Genomic DNA, 19,662 nt, shown 5'->3' with positions numbered 1-19,662 from the left:
TGTGGCCCTTCTTTTCACTACATCTGTGTCTTTGGGGTAAACACCCAGTAGTGCAATTGCTGGGTCATAGGGTAGATCTACTTTTAATTTTTTGAGGCACTTCCACCCTGTTTTCCAAAGTGGCTGTACCAACTTGCATTCCCACCAACAGTGTAAGAGGGTTCCCCTTTCTCCACAACCTCTCCAACATTTGTTGTTTCTTTCCCTGTCCATTTTTGCCATTCTAACTCGTGTAAGGTGGTATCTCAATGTGGTTTTGATTTGAATTTCCCTGATGGCTAATGATGATGAACATTTTTTCATGCGTCTGTTAGCCATTTGTATGTCTTCTTTCGACAAGTGTCTGTTCATGTCTTCTGCTCATTTTTTGACTTGATTATTTGTTTTTTGGGTGTTGAGTTTGAGAAGTTCTTTATAGATCTTGGATACCAGGCCTTTATCTGTAGTGTCCAAAATAGTATTTTTTGTACTATGTTGTATGCATGTGCGTGTGTGTGTGTTCTTAGGGCATTTCTTCCTCCTTCCCACCCCATAGAGTCCAAGCTCCTCCTGAGCAGGAGGTCATTCTATGACTTAATCTGTCTTTGCGCCTCTTGTATAACTACTATAGTCCATCCTATGTAGTGGGCATTCAATACACACCTGGCAAATGGTAGGTGCCCTCCCAACGATGCTCTAGAAATAGACGAACAAATGTGGACCTGAGTGTGGTAATTACAAGAGTTAGCAAAATTTCCAAATATCAGTTTTTCTTCGTAGCCAAAAATGATTGTTACTCTAGGCTAATACATTTTTAGAGTGTTTCAAGGCCAAATAAATCTGTAATAAAAATTTATATAATAATCATTACACATTTTGACAACAGTGTTTATAATTGGGGGAGAATTTCAGCCTTAAGTACATGCATGGATAAATACTCTTTTTAACCGAAGTTGTCCCTCTGAAAGGCTGACAGTGGCTCTAAAAATCAGTTTGTCCTTTTTTGAGCTTCTTCCTCTCATTTGTCTTCAAGGCGTCCCCATTTGATAGTAAGATGGGATCGCTGAGACTGGAAAAGCCAGGCGGGGGGCGGGAAAAAGCAAGAACGACGAATACGGCTTGTTGTGTCCTTCGCGCCACCCCGTAGTTTGCAGCCGCTCAGGGGCGGCGCGCGCGGTTTTGAAAGCGGGGAGGGTCCCGTCACAACGACTGTTACTGAGTGCTTGTGTTGGCAGGTGGCGGGACGCTGAGGCAGCCCCGGGTCGTGTTGAGGGCCACTCGGGATCAGTTTTCAAGACAGCCTTGGCCTGGATTTCAACACCCCGGGCGCGGCTGCGGTAAGGGGAGCTTTTTGTGGACCCCTGACCGCGCGTGGGCCCGGGTTGGGGCGGAATCCTGCCCCCCGCCCCCCCGAGCCGCGGCCTCTGCGTTTGCTCGGTGACAGCTCGGGACCTAGAGGGAAAGGTGAAGACGTTGGGAATGTGGCATTCAACTGGGAATTAATTTAGAAAAGTGTTTGCGACCCAGATCCGAATGCGCATCTGAATCGCAGGGTAGGGTGGGGATTTCAAGAAAGAAATTGCCCTTTTCTCGAAGTGAAGCCTAACAATCTACTTTTTAATGGAAGATCCGTAGGAGAAGACGATGGATCTAGCAGGTTGCCGTTATTTTACAATTGGTTTTACAGACAGACGCCCTGAGGCCCAGGTCTCTGCTTGAGGCGAGACCCCAGCGTTTAGGGACATCGGAGCACCGGCTTGTGCTTGGTGGAAACGGTGGTTTCTTATCGCCGCCCAGTGAGTCTCAGTTCCAGCTCTTAGGCGCGGCTGGAATTGGTGAAGGATTTCTGGTGGGAACGGAGAGGGTGGGGCTTGAGAAAGAGGGTATGAAGCACAGTTCCCGCCTTTGAACTTCTCACCTCATGTTGCTTCCAGTTTTCAAGGGAGGTGGTTGAGCAGGTGGAAGAAGCATTTTAACAACCAGCCCTCTGTAAGCTCCTGGATGGGGGGATAAACAGTTTGTGCTTCTACCTCCAGGAAGCCGTGGGGTGTAAAGTGTACAGGATCTTAGAAATAATATGATCAGAACTTTGCCATTCTTTTTCAGGCTACTTTTCCCCTCCATTTCCTTTTCTCATTATCGTTACCAATTCTCTCATTCTGTTTTTTTCTTTTCTTTTTTTTTTTTTTTGCTGCCTGTCTATACACTTCAGCTCTGCCCAGTAGTATCCATGTATTTGTTTAGCCCTAGGGTGGCTTAGGGTCCAAAAGTTATTGATATCTGATTCAATGGATCTTTTGATTAACTTGCTGAGCTCTGTTAATTTTTAAATACTGCTTCTTAAACAGTACTTGATTTAAAAAAAAAAATCTCCTAAATACTCCACAATGAAATTTTGCCCACAGTCATAATACTTCCATTTCTAATGTATCTTCATGTAAGATATTCACAATTTTATGCTGTTACCTTCATAAGGACCTTGTGATTTAGATTACTGTAGTTATTTAGCAGTTTAAATATATAGAAAGAGATCTATATGTACATAGATTACATATATAAAATCTGAGAGTTTGGGCCAGTGGCCAGAAGCCATCTCTCAGTAGACTGAGGCCTAAACTGTTTTGTCATGAAAAAAGGTGCCTCAGACAACTGTGAGATGGAGAGGGTATAGTCTGTTTAGTTGCAAGTAGGTTGTAATGGGAAGTGGGACTGAGTCCTAGAGTGTTCTAGAATGTAATATTAAAAGACTTGTTTAAACTTAGATGTTTTTAGTTGGAGGAAGATTTTTTTTTTAACACTTAGGCTGCTTCTGAATATCAGATCCTCTTTATGCTGAAGGGAAGGGCAGTGAGACTTATAAGGCAGTAAAATTTCTGGGACACCCCACTTTTTGGGATTTTTTTGCATCCTAGTTTTCGGGCTCCTTGTCAGTTTACTCTGTTCTTCATTTCTCATGTTGGGAAACTCAGAGGTCTGTGTTTCCTATCTTTACTTATTCCTTAGGTGATCTTATCCAGTCTTTGGCTTTAATACCATTTACATACTGATATGCCACAAATTTGTACCTTCAGATTGGATTCCAGACCTATATCCAGCTGCCTATTTCACGTTTTTATTTGGATGTCTAATTAGACTTCAAAATTGACTTCCTGATCTGAGTAATGGCATCTCTATTCTTTCAGTTGCTCAGTCTGAAAACCTGGAGCTATCCTTGACTTTTCTCTCATTCCTAACAAAAATCCAAACATTAGGAAATCTTATTGGTTCCAGATTCATAATACATCCAGAACCCGACCATTTGTCACCATCTCTAACTGCTACCATCCTGTCATCCAAGCCACCGTATCTCTCCTGGATTATTTCAGTATTGTGCATGTCCTTGTTCCCCTTCAGTTAATAAACACAAACGAGAGTGATTCTGCTGGAACATAACATGGAGTATATCACTCCTCCTTGTAAAATCCTCCAATAGCTTCCCCTTTCTCAGCAAGAGCTGAAATCCTTACTGTGACTAAAGCTCTATGAATAAAAGCTGAGGTCTTTATGGCTTCAGTGCTCTACCTGATTTGCTGTCCTTCATCCCCAAACTCTGTGACTTCATTTCCTTCTCCCTTTTGCTAGCCCTGCCCTCTTTACTTTCCCTTGAAAATGTTCTGCCTCAGGGCCTTTGTATTTACTACTTTTGTCCTGCAGACTTCCCCTAGATATTTGCATGGTCTAGCTCCCTTACTTCCTTCAAATGACATCTCAAGGAGACCTCCCCTTGACCACCCCAACTCAAATTTCAAGCCCCTTCCCAGCACTCTGTCTCACTTCACTGGTGATTCACCAGTGATTCACCTGCCTATATATCATTATCTTCTGTATTTATCTTCTTGTTTGTTTGGGTCTTGTTCACTGCTGGGGCTCCGGTGCCTAGAACAGTGCCTAACACATGGTACATGCTCAGTAAGTATGTGTTGAGTGAGTGAATGAAGAGTAGCTTCCCATAGGTAGATAGGAGTCTTAGAAGCTCATTGAGGTGCTTCTTCACAACTTCTTGTGAGGGTAGGTGAATGAAGATGGAAGAAGGGCACTCAGAACCACATGGGGAAATTATTTCCAAAGTAGAAGTAGCACCTCCAACCCACTCTGTTAAAACAGTTTATCCTTCCCGAAAGGCCTGAAACGTGTTCCTGAAAAATGTGTTCCTTCCTTTTAGTTAAATGTTTCACTTGATAAAATTAGTGTATTTTTGCATGAAAAGGAGGTCTTTGGTGTTCAAAATTCAGGCAAATCTGAAAACAGTGGTGATTGTGGCTACATTTAAAAAGAAACAGAGTTCTCATTAATAGGCAATTAAAGGTAGGCCTTTGAGGTGATTTTTCTTGGCAGTTTTTAAAAATGCTATTTATTAAGAGCTCTATACAAAATTTAAGCATATGTTCTCTCTGCCTGCCAATTTTTAATTTTTTTTTTTAATTCCAGTGTAGTTAGCATACAGTGTTATATTCGTTTCAGGTGTACAATATAGTGATTCAGCAGTTCTGTATATTCCTCAGTGCTCATCATGATAAGTGTACACTTAATCCTCATCACCTATTTCACCCATCCCCCCCATCCACTTCCCCTCTGGTAACCATTTGTTTGTTCTCTGTAGTTAAGAGTCTGTTTTTTGATTTGTCTTTGTTTTACCCCCCACTTTGTTTTTATTTTTTTAAATTCCACATATGAGTGAAATCATATGGTATTTGTCTTTCTCTGAGTGCCTTATTTCACTTAGGATTATACTCTCTAGATCCATCCATGTTGTTGCAAATGGCAAGATTTCATTCTTTTTTATGACTGAGTGATATTCCACTGTATATATGTACCACGTCTTCTTTATCCACTGATCTATTGATGGACACTTGGGCTGCTTCCATAATTTGGCTGTTGTAAATAATGCTGCAGTAAACTTTAGGGTGCATGTATCCCTTTGAATTAGTGTTTTTGTATTCTTTGGGCAAATACCAATGGTGAGATTACTGGATCATAGGGTAGTTCTGTTTTCAATTTTTTGAGGAACCTCCACACTGTCTTCCACGGTGGCTGCACCAATTTGCATTCTCACCAACAGTGCATGAGAGTTCCTTTTTCTCCACATCTTCACCAATGCATGTTGTTTCTTGTGGTTTTGATTTTAGTCATTCTGACAGGTGTGAGGTGATGTCTCATTGTGATTTTGATTTGCATTTCCCTCACGGGGTGATGTTGAGCATCTTTTCATGTGCCTGTTGGTCATCTGTATGTCTTCTTTGGAAAAATGTCTGTTCAGGTCTTCTGCCCATTTTCTAATTGGATTATTTTTTTTTGGTGTTCTTTATGTATTTTGGATGCAAACCCTTTATCTGCCTCCCATTTTTTTTTTATAGACAAACCAAACAATCTTATACACATGTAGTGACAGTTCGCTGTACAATAAATCTAATATGAACCAAACTATTTTTAAAAAAGAAAAAGTAATACTGAAAGTTTTTATAAAAAAAGGATTCTTTAACAAATATGTTATAGAAGAAATAAAAACCTTGGATTAACTTGCTTGTATATACAGTATTTTCTGTTCATAGACCATTTTTACATAACTTATTGAGATATAATTCACATATTATAAAATTCACTCTCTGAAAGTATATAATGTAGTGACTTTAGGAATAGTCTGAGTTGAATATATTAAATCACTACCCAATTTTAGAACATTTTTATCATCACAAAAAGAAACCCCACACTCACTAGGAGTCACTCTATGTTTTCCCTTCTCCCCGGCCCCTGGCAACTACTAATCTATTTTCTGTCTATGGATTTGCTTGTTCTGGACATTTTCTGTAAATGGAATCATATATGTGGCCTCTTTTGCCTGGCCTCTTTCACTTAGCATAATGTTTTTAAGGTTCATTCATGTTGTAGTATGTATCAGGACTCCTTCTTATGACTGAGTAATATTTTGTTGTGTGTATTGTAGGCCATATTTTGTTTATTCATCACCCGATGAATACTTCTGTTTCCTTTTTTTGGCTATTATGAATAAATGCTGCTTGCATAGACCATTTCTCTAAAAGGTATAAAAGACTTGTTAACAGTGACCCCTGGGAAGTGTGAGAGGGAAACTTACCTTTACCTTTATGTACTAGGTGTTGTGTTTTTTTTTTAACCAAGTTCATATATTACTTTTTCCTAGTGTGTATATTACTTCTTAATACAAACAAGCGTAAGAACTTAATCATTAATAGTATGACATTGGGTAAGTAGTTATACTTCTCTGGGTCTCAGTTTTTTCATTGTAAATAAAATTGGACTAAATATTTGTCATGGTCTTTTTCAGTTCTCAAATTTTATGTTTATATGATAAAATGAGTTACAGTATTATAGGACTTTTTTTTTCTTCATGAATGAGAGTTATATTCTGTATAACTGCAGTGTAACTTTCAATTTGTTTTCATCATAGGACCTAGAGTGTTTATTACAATGGAAGAAATCAATAATTTCAAGACACCAAGCAAATTATCTGAAAAAAAGAAATCTGGTAAGATATAAAATATTTTCTCATTGTTATTGCTATAGAAATGTCTTAGCATTATTAGAGTTTGATCCTTTATTATTTATCATACACAAACAATTTTAGCATAAGTCCTCTTTGTAATGTTGATTTTAACAAATAAGACTTATTTTGTAGGCCAGGTTTGGCCATCTATTGGCTAATTTTATTGACATTCTAAGAGATTTAGAGGTTCTCCCTGGTAAAGAATCAATTTGAACCATGAAGTACTTTACCTTTCCCCTTCTGGTACATGCAGTGCTCTTGTGAGGGAAAGAGTTTCCAAGGCAATTCAGTGAATAAGGGATAATCTTTTCAACAAATAAAAGCATTTAGATATTTATATGCAGATTGCTCTCAGCTCACATCACATACAAAAATGATTAAAATTACAAAATTTCTGGAATATAGGAGAAAATCTTATCTTGTTCATTTCTAGTATATAGATTTTTGTATATTGACCTTGTGTCCTGCAACCATGCTAAAGCCACTTATTCTATTAGCTTTTTATGGGTTCCTTAGGCTATTTCATGCATAGTTGGTACTGTTATAGATGAATATATGAAGATAGTGTTACTTTTTTTTACCAGTCTGTATTAGTTTATTTCTTTTTCCTTTCCCTATGTCACTGGCTCTAGTATATTTTTGAATAGAAGAGGTGTGATTGGACATACTTGCCTTGTTCCCAGTGAAGTTTTATGTTAGATGTAGGTTTTTCACAGTTATCCTTTATCAGGGTGAAGGATTTCCTTTTATTGTCCTTCATCAGGTTGAAGGTTATTACAGAAGGATGTTGAACTTTGTCAAGAGCTTTTTCAGAATCTATCGAGATAGTTTGCTTTCTTAGTCTTTAAATGTGGTAATTTGTGTTAATTTTCAAATGTTAAACCAAACTTTCATTCCTGAGGTAAAGCCAGTTTGGTCATGAGGTATTTTATATATTGCTTGATTCAGTTTGCTAATATTTTCTGTGTTCATAAGGGATATTGGACTGTAGTTGTCTTTTTTTTGGAATGTCTTTCTGGTTTCGATATCAGCATATTCTATATTCATAAAGTAAGAGGGGAAGTGTTTCCTTCTCTTCCCTTGGAAAGTATATGTAGAATTGATGGGTGTTTTTTTTTTTTTTTCCTTAACTGGCTTTTCTTCCTTTACTGATAGGAAAGACATGTGCCTGAAGTTTTCTTAGGAGGAAGATTTTAACTGTGACATCACAGTTCATAAGTATAGGGCTCTTCAAATTATCTATTTCTTCTTGTGTAAACTTTGTTAGTGTTTCTCAGGGAAGTTTTTCACTTTCCAGTTGTCAAATATAGTGGCAAATGTTATTTGTGATATACTCTTATTACCTTATTACCCTTCTAATGTCAGTAGGATCTGTGGTGGTATCTCCTTTTTCGTGTCTGATGCTGGTATTTTACTTTTTCTTTCTTGACTTGAGGTTTATTTATTCTGGCGAATGTTTCAGGCACTTGAAAAGATCATACTTTCTGCTGTTTTTGGGTACAGTGTTCCATGAGTATCATTTAGGTCAAGCTGGTTGACTTATGTTGTTTTGTCCAGGTCTTTTGTATCTCTACGAATTTTATTTATTCTACTATTGAGAGAGGTGTCTCCAACTACAATTGTGGATTTATCTGTTTTTTTTCCTTTGAGTTCTCCAGTGATTGCTTTATGTATTTTGAAGCTTGTTACTAGATACTTTTACATTTAGGATGGTTATTTCTGTTGATGATTTACCCCTTTACTATTATGAAATGTCTTTCTTTATCCAGTCTTGTACTGTTGGAGGTTCACTTTATGTGATGTGTGTTCACTTTTATGTGATGAAACCAGTCCAGTTTTAATTTGATTACTGTTTGAATAGGATGTTTTCCAACTTTTACTTTAACCCATCTGTGTTTTTATATTTAAACTGAGTTTATTATAGAGTGCATGTAGTTATGTCTTATTTTGTTTTTATCCATTCTGACAATTTCTGCCTTTAATTGGACTGTTCAGTCGTTAGCCACATCTAGTGATTTAAATTTAGGTTCAAATGAATTAAAATTAAATAAAATTACAAATTTAGTTCCTCAGTTGTATTAGCTACTTTTCTAGTGCTCAATAACCACATGTGGCTAGTGGCTACCGTACTGGACAACACTGATACAGAACATTTCCATCATGACAGAAGGGTTTATTGGACAGCACTGCGTAGACTACCTTTAATGTAATTCTCTGTGTGGTTGGATCAAATCTACTCTTTTGCTATTGTCGCAAAGCTCGCTGATGATTTCTTTGTATTTTTTCTAATCTTTTTCTCTGTGCTTCATTTTTGGTAGTTTTTGTTGCTTTGTCTTAAAACTTACTTACCTTCTTCTCTAGATGCTTCTCTAACAGCATCTCTAGATGATCTTATTCTTATCCGTTGTCTTATTCCTTTAAGTTCCATTAGGAGTTTTTTTTACATCTTTTTTTTTTTTTTTATTGTTATGCTCACATTTTCCTTTACATTATTGAGCATATTTTTAAGATTTCTATTTTAAGGTTCTTACCTTCTAACTCTACACCACTGTCATTTTATGGTACGTTTCTGTCGGTTTATTTTTCTCCTGGTGTGGGTCATATTTCTTCTTTCATGCCTGATAGTTTTTTTATTGGCTGCTGGACATTTTACATTGTCGAGTGCTAGATTTCGTCATTCTTTGGAGGGCAGTGGGATTTTGTGATGGTCCAGTTACGTTACCTGCACATTAGCTTGTTTCTTTTGAGGTTTGCTTTTAAGCTTTACTGTAAACCTTTTCCTTGGGCTAAAATAGAGCCATGACCGTTTAGAGGACTTTACTCAATGCCCTGTGTGTTACCAAGTTGCCGCACCCTGGCTGATGGTAATTGAACCATTCCTAGACCGTTGTGCTCTCTGCCGGCTGTTTATTCTACGCCTGCGCCTGGTGCTTTCCCTGACTTTGGGGAGTTCTATCTGTTGGATGTGCAGATAACCCAACACTCGAAGGGAGACCTCTTTTCGGGTGTCTGGAGCTTTCTCTCTCATTTTGTGGCTCCCTATGGTTCTCTGCTCCACAAATTCTAGCTACTTAGGTCTCTTGGACTTCTGATCTCTTGTCTCCTGAATTTGACAAGACTTCTGGGCTGTGTTTCTTCGTGCTGCCACCCAGAGACCGCCTTAAAGCAGTAAGTTAGGGCAGTGATAGGGCTGCCATCATTTGTTTGTCTTCTCTCAGAGTTCACAACCCTGCTCCACCTGTTGTCAAATGTCTGCAAACTTCTGTTTTGTCAGCTGTTTTAGTTATTCATGGCAAGAAGGCTGTTCAGTTGTTCATGAACAAAAGTAGGACTGCTCTAGCTCATCTCTTTCAATGACTGCATAAAGCTCTGTAATACAGATATAGTATAATTATGACCCTAATGATGACTACTTGGGTTTTTTGGTTATTTGGTTTGCAGTCACAAACCAAATCCCAGCGTTCAAATACAAGTGTGTGCGTGATGTCTGCGCACATGCTGTGCTACACAGCTGGCAAACGACACACGGGAGTCGTTCAGGCTTTGTGGGCCACGTAGGGACTCTGTTGCCTATTCTTCTTTGTTTTTTAACAACACTTTTATAATCTAAGAACAAATCTTAGCTTGTGAGCCAAACAAAAATGGGCCGTTTGCTGACGCCTGCTTCGGTGGTACTGTGAGGTAGGGCTCCAGAAGTGGATGTGGTCAAAGGGATTCCAGGGACAGTCAGGGTGGATAATATCAAATTGCTCTCCAGAAGATGAGGCCAATTAATACTCAGACGTTGAAAATACTAGGATGCTTTTGTAGAGGTCTTTTCAAATACTAATTTTATATTTTTTATTTGTCTTTCTGACATTCAGCATTATGTTCAACTCCATGTATAAATATTCCTGCTTCTCCATTTATGCAGAAGCTTGGCTTTGGCACTGGGGTAAACGTCTACCTTATGAAAAGGTGAGTGTAACATTCCAAATTAACCTTTTCACATGGAACCATGGTTGCTGTGTACTTGAAGACAAAAAAGAATATGAAAATTCAAATAGTTTGATTTCAGATATGTTCCTGATCTTATCTGACTGCTATATTCCAGTCCTCGAACTTTTTATAACTTTGCCAGAGTTTTGCCTGGTATACTTTTCTCCTACCTTCCTACTGATGGATTACTAAAGGAGAAGGAATTTATCTTATAATTTTTCCTTGGCTTGTGTGGGAAGGGAAAGAGACAGAGGGAAGGTGGTTCCTGTGTGGTAACAACACAGGATTCTCAGTAGGAAAACCTCCGAGAGGACGCCGATGTTGGGGGATGTCAGTGACCATTAACCTCTTGGATCTGGAGAATGGCATCCTCAAGGTACTCTCATTTTAAAAAGTACATTTTTTTATTTCTTATGTCATCACTGTTAAGTAAGAGGGGTATATACATGATATTAAGGTAGGAAAATTGTGTTAAAAGAAAAATGAAATTATAGGTGTCAACAAACAGTTTTTTAAAAGTTGTTTCTTTTACTCATTACTCTGTACCTTTATTTATTAAGTGGCAAATGTTTATTAAGTGGCAAATAACTGAAGTCAATTTATATTCCTTAATGCGTTGTTGGAATCAGCCTAACTACCAGTATATCGTTAGCTTTATCTAGGTTTATATTGTTTCCAAATAGAAATGCTTTCTATTACATATAATTAGCATAGCAATTATATGTAAGTGGCTATTCTTGAAGAATTTTTGTGGTTTAAACACCCCCTTCGTGTGTTTCTGTGCTATTTGTTTTATAGACATTCATTTTATAGTGTCTAAAAACTCTTAAGTTATTTTGAAAGAAAAAATTCTCACATGTTTATGGCTAGTCTCATTTTTTTCCCCCTTTTAAAAAAATGTCCTTACATGTAAAGTGTGTTACCAACAAAGTTCTCTCTGTGAGACTTAATTAGAAAGCTTCATATCGCTGATACTGAAAAACAGTAGTCACTGACTGACCCTACCGCTCCTCCTAATGTAGCCGTGTCAACCTGGGATTTTCTTTTACTGGTAACCTGGAGATTTCCTTCACTTCTCTGGTGAATTGGATCCTGTTTTTCTGTGTCTTATATCTTACTATTTCTTGGTTTACATTTCATTTTGACTGAGGGCATGTAGTAGCTAGCTCCCCATTGAAAGATGCACAGGAAATAACATTTTTGAAAATCTGCATTTATGAAATGTTTTCATTTTACTCTCATTCTTGAATGGCCCTTTTTGTTTTTCTGAGTCAGAATCCTTGTTTGGAAATAATTTTCCTCTAGAATTTTGAGGTCATTGTTCCATTGTTTATTAGCCTGTAGTGTTGCTGTTGAGATTTCTGAAGCCTTTCTGATTGCTGCTTCTTTTTATGTAATCTGGTTTAGGTTATTTGTCCCTCCCACTCTCCTGGAACTTTGTTTGATCTTCTGTTTGTCACCAGTGTTCTGGAATTTCACAATGACATACATGGGTGTGGGCCTTCTGGAATCTGAAAATTCCTACTCTTAAATCTTGGGAAATTATTTTTTAAATTACTTTGTTGATAATTTTCACCCCCATTATTCTCTTCTCTATCTGGAATTCCTATTATTTACTGTTGGGGGGCGGGCTGGGTTTTTTTTGCTCTGTTTTCTGGGAGATTTCTCCAACTTCATCTTCTGATATTTCTATTTTTTCATTTTTGTCTGTCTTGTTTTTAATTAATTATCTTAACGTTTTCCATGTTCAGATGGCATCCTAAGTCTTTTGAGGGTGCTATAAGGGCTCTGTATCCTGGTCTGGATGTTAATAAACAGGTATATACACATGTGAAAACACAGGCAGCATTTAGTATGCATACGGTCATGAATTACTCTTCCTGTGTGCTTCACGGGTTCTCAACTATGCCAGTAAACCTCAGGCTAAAGACCCTCCGCTTTAACCCCTTCCAAAGCCAGTCTCCAGTCTTCAGAAGCTGGAGGAATAGGAGGTGGACAGAATTGGGGAGGGTGTCTAGAAATTCACCTGCTTTTTAAGTGACTTTCAAGAAGTTCACTAGGCTTGTTAAGTCTGTTACTTTCATCTGCTTTCCAAGCTTCCAAAAGTGTGTTGTCTCCTTTTCATTATTTCCATCCTTCTCATTGGGTGTAGGTCTTAAAATACCCATTTGCTTTTATTTTAGTGGGGTTTGGAAGGGATCAAAATTATGTGTGTATGTTCAAGCTAGAAGTCTATATTTTTAACCTAGAAGTCTATATTTTTTTATGTTCAATCAAATTCGCATTCCTAGATTAACTTAGTTGTGATACATTATTTTTTTTTAATAAAACTGATGGATTCATTTTGCTATTTAGGATTCTTATGTCTGTGATTTAAGTGAAATTGGCTTGTGATTTTCCTTTTTCTGCTGTCCCTATCTGATTTGTCTATTAAGGTTATACTAGACTCATAGGCCCTTTTCTTTCTATTCCCTGGAACAGTTTGTGTAAGATGGAATGATAGGTTCCTTGAAAGTTTAGTAAACTCACCTGTAAAATTATTTAGACTTTGTATTTTTTATGGGAATATTTTAAACTCTTGATTACATTTTCTCTTTTGTCAGGTTTCTTAGATTTTTCTAAGAATTTGTCCATTTTGTCCTTTAAATTTATTGGGGTAAAAGTTTTATTTTTCTATTCACTTACGTTTTTTATCTCTGATGAATCTGTGGTTATGTCTCTGTTTTTTTAGGCAATATTATTTGGGTCTCATTTTTTCCCTTGTGCAGTCTCATTAAAAAAATTTGCCTGTTTTATTTGTCTTTTCAGTGAACCAACTTTTAGCTTGGTAAAATATTTTATTCAGATTTTGTAAATATGTTCTTGGCATTCTCTAGATTGAGATATGTTATGAAAAAGGTGAAGATGGATTTGTTCACTGAATTCTAAATCCTTGGGAGCTGAGGGGTACCCTTTGAAACTTGAAAAATATATTTTCCATAATAAAATGACGTGGAAGAGGTCATCCCCAAATGCTGTTGTTATCTAAAATTGGAGGTTTAAGAATACTTTGGATAAACTTATGTATGATAGATGTATCTGAATTAAGAAATCTAGTGATCCTTTGAGTGCGTGTTTTTTGATTTAAAAATAAAAAGGTCCTGCAAGCATAGAGCCGTTCGTGAGTTAGTAAAAAACTAAGTGGATTCTTGATTCTTGGTTCAGTCTATTTTATCTTCTTATGGTAAAACTTTTTATCTCTAACTTTCAAGGCTCTTTTCATTCGCTTTCTTGCCCATATGCTGCATGCACTTTGTCCTTCTTAATTTGCTGTACCCATGAATAACTACTTTATCAGGTAAACTTTTCCCTGACTTTGTTTTACCTGTTTATTTAGATCTCAGAATGTTTACACCTTAAATATTCTTAAAATGACTGACTCTTCCTAGAAAATAGACAGTTTACGTTTTTTCTCATTTGTACATTTATTACCTCCTTCCACGTATGTCTTTGAGTATATGGTGAAAGGTATAGGATGGATTGGTTACTATAGAGGGACAATATTTGTTGGTGAAGAGCAGTCTTATTCTTTGCATAATCATATACGGGCCAAATGTTTTTTGTACTTCTTTAAACTTCTTGGACATTAGTGGTTTATTACTTAGCATTCTGTAACTTACCTCTGGTACATATAGTTAAGTGTTTGATAAGTAGTTGGTAGTCTGACATGCTGAAATGGAAAAATTAGAAAATAGTATAGTAATTTTGAAGTTTAAAATTTATAATGTTCAATCTTTTTCCTTTTAGTTGTCTCTTTTTAACCCCTACGTTTCAGCAATAGATATCAGACTTGTAATTAATAGCTCTATCAGCTATATATCTTCCAGTTAAAAAGGATGTGTAGCAGATGTGTTGATAGTCAAAAATACTTTATTTTTAAATTTTTTTAAGATTTATTTATTTGAGAGAGAGAGAGAGTGTGCATGGAGCGGGGAGAGGGGCAGAGGGAGAGAGAGTCCTGAGTAGACGGTGCACTGAGCGCAGAGCCCGATGCAGGGCTTGATCTCATGACCCTGAGATCATGACCTGACCGAAAGCAAGAGTTGGATGCTTAAGTGACTGAGCCACCCAGGTGCCCCAATAGTCGAAAATATTTGTAAAAAATTTTTAAACAAATTATTACTGAACGCTTTTCAAAATTTGAAAGTTCTTGTTAGTCATTTGAAATGCATTATGGTTATTATTCTTTCTATACTTTGATTATTTTTTTAAGATCTCCAAGAGGTTTGTCTTATTCTCCTTGGGCTGTGAAAAAGATTAACCCTAGATGTAATGATCATTATCAAAGTATGTATCAAAAGAGACTAATAGATGAAGCTAAGATTTTGAAAAACCTCCATCATCCAAACATTGTAGGTAAGTTTAAATTTACCTTGTAGCAGTACATGTGTTTATTCAGAAACAGTTTATATAATCTCTCGACCAGTGTCACTAATAAAAATGAAGATGATGGTGGAGTTTGGCAAGAACAAGATTATTGTGAATGTTCTCAAATAAGAATTATGTAATATTTTTAGATGCTTCTGTATTTTTAAAATTTAATGGGAATAGATATACTCATTATGATGCTGGTCCTCTAGAGAATTCAGGAATATAAAATGACCTTCATTTAGATAATTTCCTTATTTTCATTTTTAATGTAAATAAGACTAGTGAAACCATTATATTTAGGAAGGCATAGAGCATTTAAAAATATTTTAATTTGTGATACTATTGGCAAACACTGAAGTCATTTTAAATTATATCTACTGAGTTAGCTTTATAAATAATTGTTTCATTGTATTTTGTCAGTTTCCAATCACATCACTGTAAAAAAACTTAAATACTGTTATTCTTCCCTATTCTAGTAAGAAAATGTCCTGTTTTCTTTAAGGTTATCGTGCTTTCACTGAAGCCAGTGATGGTAGTCTGTGTCTTGCTATGGAATATGGAGGGGAAAAGTCTCTAAATGACTTAATAGAAGAACGATATAAAGACAACCAAGATCCTTTTCCAGCAGCCATAATTTTAAAAGTTGCTTTGAACATGGCGAGAGGGTTAAAGGTAACCGTGCCATTATATTTTAAATGATTTTTGTGGGACAAGAAAGAACTACTTTATATACCTAATTACAAGGTGGGATTTTTTTTTTTCCCCCAAAAGAAGTAGTTGCCCCAAGTTAAAGTCTTTATAGACTCTCTCATATTGCAGAATGCACTATTTCCTTGTCTTGATCAGCAGAGTATTGTTTGAGGTCTTTACATAGCCTGAAATAATCCAAGTCAGGTAGTTTTGTTTATACAGATCATATGTTGGATTTAGTTAAAAGGATTAATCAATTTAACACAAATTTAGTAATTATTCCTGGGGGTGTAGCCTAATCCTCTGTTGATGTAAACAAACCTCTTGAAGATTGCTTTGTGAGATGTTAAGTTTTGGATATCAATATACATCTATAGGTCAAATGAAGAAAAAAGCTCTTTTAATGTTGTCAAATAAATTGTTGTGCCTTTGAATAGATACGGTATAAGGAAGAAAAAGGATTCCTTATCCTAGGTAACCAAGCAGGAGAAATGGTGGCTCCGGAACACTGTTGGATGACTCAAAAGTGGATCATGTATTGATGCTGATGTCAAAGTTGCATGTTAAGAGTTGATATAAAATTGACTTATGAAATATAAAACTGCATAAAAGCAATATTTCTAAATATATATTTTAATATGTATGTAGAAAAACTGATTTTAAATGGATAGGAGAAGCTAAATTAATAATTTGAATTATTTAATAAATAATGACTTTAAATATATATGGATGTTGGAATTAATAAATTTCACTATAAACATATTTGAGCATGCTCAGTTTATGATCAACATTTAAATGAAGCACAGTAAGTGTTCGAAAGTATATACCAAAAATGGTCTCTGCACTATTTTCAAGCAGCTCACAGAGTAGATGCTGATGAATGAAAAAATAACAGTTTTTCAGGATTATTTTTGATTATGGATGAGTATCATTACTAAGAGTTAATGTGTAAAATAAAGTATTAGTCTTAGATGACATTTCTGCTTGCTCTTCTCGTGTAACTTTTGCCCTTAATTATCTGTTGTTCTGCGTTATCTCAACAACTTGTTTGTGAAAAGTGTGCCTCATTGTGAAGGTTCCAAACTTATTTCTAAAACCTACTAGTCTCAAGTAAAATTGTGATATATTTTTGAAGCTGCAGTATCCTCTTTTGCTATAAAAGTATGAGACGCGTTTGAAAAGTTAGCTTATCTATAAATAGATAATGATTTCCAAAGACTCTTTATGTCTGGTCAGTATGGCAGACTGGAGTAATATGGGATATTCCCTTGTCTGACTTCAAATAATCTGAAATGATGGACAGATATCATCCTGCATGGAGTTCAGGAAGGGAGTTCAAGTTGTTTTTTTTGTGTTTGGAGGTTATCATATATTTTTATCAGTTTATGTATTTGCTCAGATGTGTTAAATTTTCCACTATTTTAGTATCTACACCAAGAAAAGAAACTGCTTCATGGAGACATAAAGTCTTCAAATGTTGTAATTAAAGGTGATTTTGAAACAATTAAAATCTGTGATGTAGGAGTCTCTCTACCACTGGATGAAAATATGACTGGTAAGTAGTATTCGAATTTTTATTATTATTATTTTTTAAGATTTTATTTATTTGAGAGAGAGAGAGAGAGCAAGAGAGAGCACAAGGCGGGGAGAGGGAGAAGCAGACTCCCTGGGGGCTGGATCCCAGGACCCTGGGATCATGACCTGAGGTGAAGGCAGACGCTTAACTGACTGAGCCACCCACGCACCCCAGTAGTATTCAAATTTTTTAAAACTTTATTTTTATGAAATTTTTAAATTTCTAATTTTTACATATTTCAATAGATAATAAGTTTACATACTTCAAAAATCAAAAACTGTGTATCAAAAGTATACAATAAACAATATCCTTCCTTTCCTGTCTCTCTTTCACTCAGCCTCCAGCCCTCTCCCTTGCCATACCCACAATATAAATTATTGCATTTTTATTAATATCTACTTTAACTGAAGATAATTTTAGGAACTATTTCTAACCTGGATTGGGATTTTTATGTGGTAAAAGATCTGGGACTAGAAAACAAAGTTTTAATAAGGTTTTATAAAGGAATTCATTTAGTGACAAGATTGGGGAAACTGGTAGAAGAAGAAACGGGGGTAGAAGTAGGAAAATGGGGTGCTAATAAAGGCCTTCTGCTTCTTGCCCATTGGCCTGCCCCAACTCATTCTTCTCACTCATATAAATACTGACATCCTCAGGAAATTTAAGATCTTGGTGAGAACCCAGAGCTAGCCTTGTAAAGAAAGCCTCTGCTTTCAACATGTTATTTAATAAGTAACACTTAAATTTGCTTCTTTATACGAATAGAAGGTAAAAGAAGATTAATGGATGCTGTTTAGAACTTTTTCGCACTTTAATTTCTAGCTAAGGTAAAGTCTGTGAGTTAAGTCGAAGGAAAAAGCCAAGATGAATAGAGGGACTACATAAAGATGTCTATAATCATTCATGAAGCTAGGACTATTATGAGCCTTTAGGCTACATAACTGCTACAAAGTTGAAACTTTCAAAAATAAAAGGAGAAATTGTGAAACAATAAAAATAAGATTTTTTAGCAAAATTTTCTCAATCCTTAATAGATCAAATAGACAAAATTAAGATGTAGAAAGTCTGAGTAGTATAAGGTCAATCTCTATACGTCCAAGTATTTATTAAAATTGGACATATATTAAGTTATAAGAGAAAACCTCATTACAAAAAGTGGAAGTGATCTAATGGTTGACGTTCATCATCTAGATCATCATAAATCTAGAAATTAGTGACACGATTGGAAACAACAACACCCACATTTTTTAGGAATTCAAAATATTTGTAAATAATTCTTAGCTGAAATCAAATTTCACCTACACAAATATTTAGAAAATAATGAGAATGTAATAACAAATCAAAACCTATTTGATATGGTCAACACTACACAGAGGAAAACATTTTCATTATTTAACCTTTATGAAATTAAGTTTGAGTATTTAACTCTCATCAGAAAAAAAATGAAGCCCTTTTAAAAACAGAAAGCAGAAAGTGAATGAATTAAAAAATCCATGAATTGTGCATTAACCCAATATGATCTATTTTATTTTAGACCGTGTCAAAGTTCATAGTTTATAAACCTGTAAAACAGTTCATAAACAGTTCATCCTTGTTAAATGTTGAAACTTAGCCAGGAAAATTCTGTGAAAGAATGACGAGTAGGAATTTCCCTGAGGAGATGTTAAGAAGTATTACAAAGCCACAGTAATTAAAGCAGTGATACTCATGAGAAAATAGGCAGAAAAATATAAGGAAGTCAGGTATTCCCAAATATATCGAGTTTTTCAATAAAAGTGGCATGTTAGTATTAGTGAGAAAGAGGTAGTTGAGTCAATAAATGATGATGCCTGGATATTTTAGAAAAAATAAAGCTGTTTTCCATCCTCACACTCATCCTCGTAGATTGAGGATGTAAAAAAAAATAATGGAAAAAATTGTAGGTAAATATTTCCTTAATATTGGGCTTAAGAAGGACATCAAAGCTAGAAACGATTAAAAAAAAAAAAGCCATGACTATGAAAAAATCCTTTGAAAAATTTCTCTATGCTACTGTGAGCAATAGGATAGCTTCTCATACGCGAAGTAGAGTTGCAATTGGTGTATCATTCAGGTTAGGCTAAGTTGTGTTGTGGTGGCAAAGACCCTCAAAAACGTCAGCGGCTTCAAACCAAGGCTTATTCAGGCTATAGGTCCATAATGGCTGTTCCATGCCATTCTCACTTTAGGACCTAAGCTGCTGGAACATCCACTATATGGAATATTGCCATCGTTGTATGTATGGAGGGTAAAAAAGGCTCTAGAGCTGTGCACTACAGAGCTACTAGCTACATATGGCTATTTAAATTAGTCAATATTTTAACATGTCATTTCCCCAGCCACTTTTCAAGCACTCAGTAGATACATATGGTTAGTGGCTACCATATTGGACAATGCAGATATGGAACATTTCTTTTTTTTTTTTTTTTTTTTTTTTTTTTTTTTTTTTTTT

The 19,662-nt window shown here is 35.9% G+C and overlaps 1 protein-coding gene across 1 annotated transcript in view; it reads left to right on the top strand.

The window, feature by feature from the left end:
• Positions 1-1,224: 1,224 nt before the first annotated feature.
• The window catches only part of PBK (PDZ binding kinase), a 22,030-nt gene continuing 3,592 nt past the window's right edge, over positions 1,225-19,662 (top strand). The window contains exons 1-6 of the mRNA XM_032389214.1: positions 1,225-1,316; positions 6,443-6,520; positions 10,402-10,495; positions 14,769-14,911; positions 15,429-15,598; positions 17,042-17,171. Coding sequence (XP_032245105.1) covers positions 6,463-6,520; positions 10,402-10,495; positions 14,769-14,911; positions 15,429-15,598; positions 17,042-17,171 — 595 coding nt within the window. The 5' untranslated portion in view covers positions 1,225-1,316; positions 6,443-6,462. The remainder of the gene's footprint in view (positions 1,317-6,442; positions 6,521-10,401; positions 10,496-14,768; positions 14,912-15,428; positions 15,599-17,041; positions 17,172-19,662) is intronic.

The sequence above is a fragment of the Phoca vitulina genome, unplaced genomic scaffold, assembly GCF_004348235.1.
Source record: "Phoca vitulina isolate PV1807 unplaced genomic scaffold, GSC_HSeal_1.0 scaffold53, whole genome shotgun sequence".
Lineage (NCBI taxonomy): Eukaryota > Metazoa > Chordata > Mammalia > Carnivora > Phocidae > Phoca > Phoca vitulina.
Note: the sequence above shows the minus strand (reverse complement) of the source record. Positions and strands in the feature narration are given on the sequence as shown.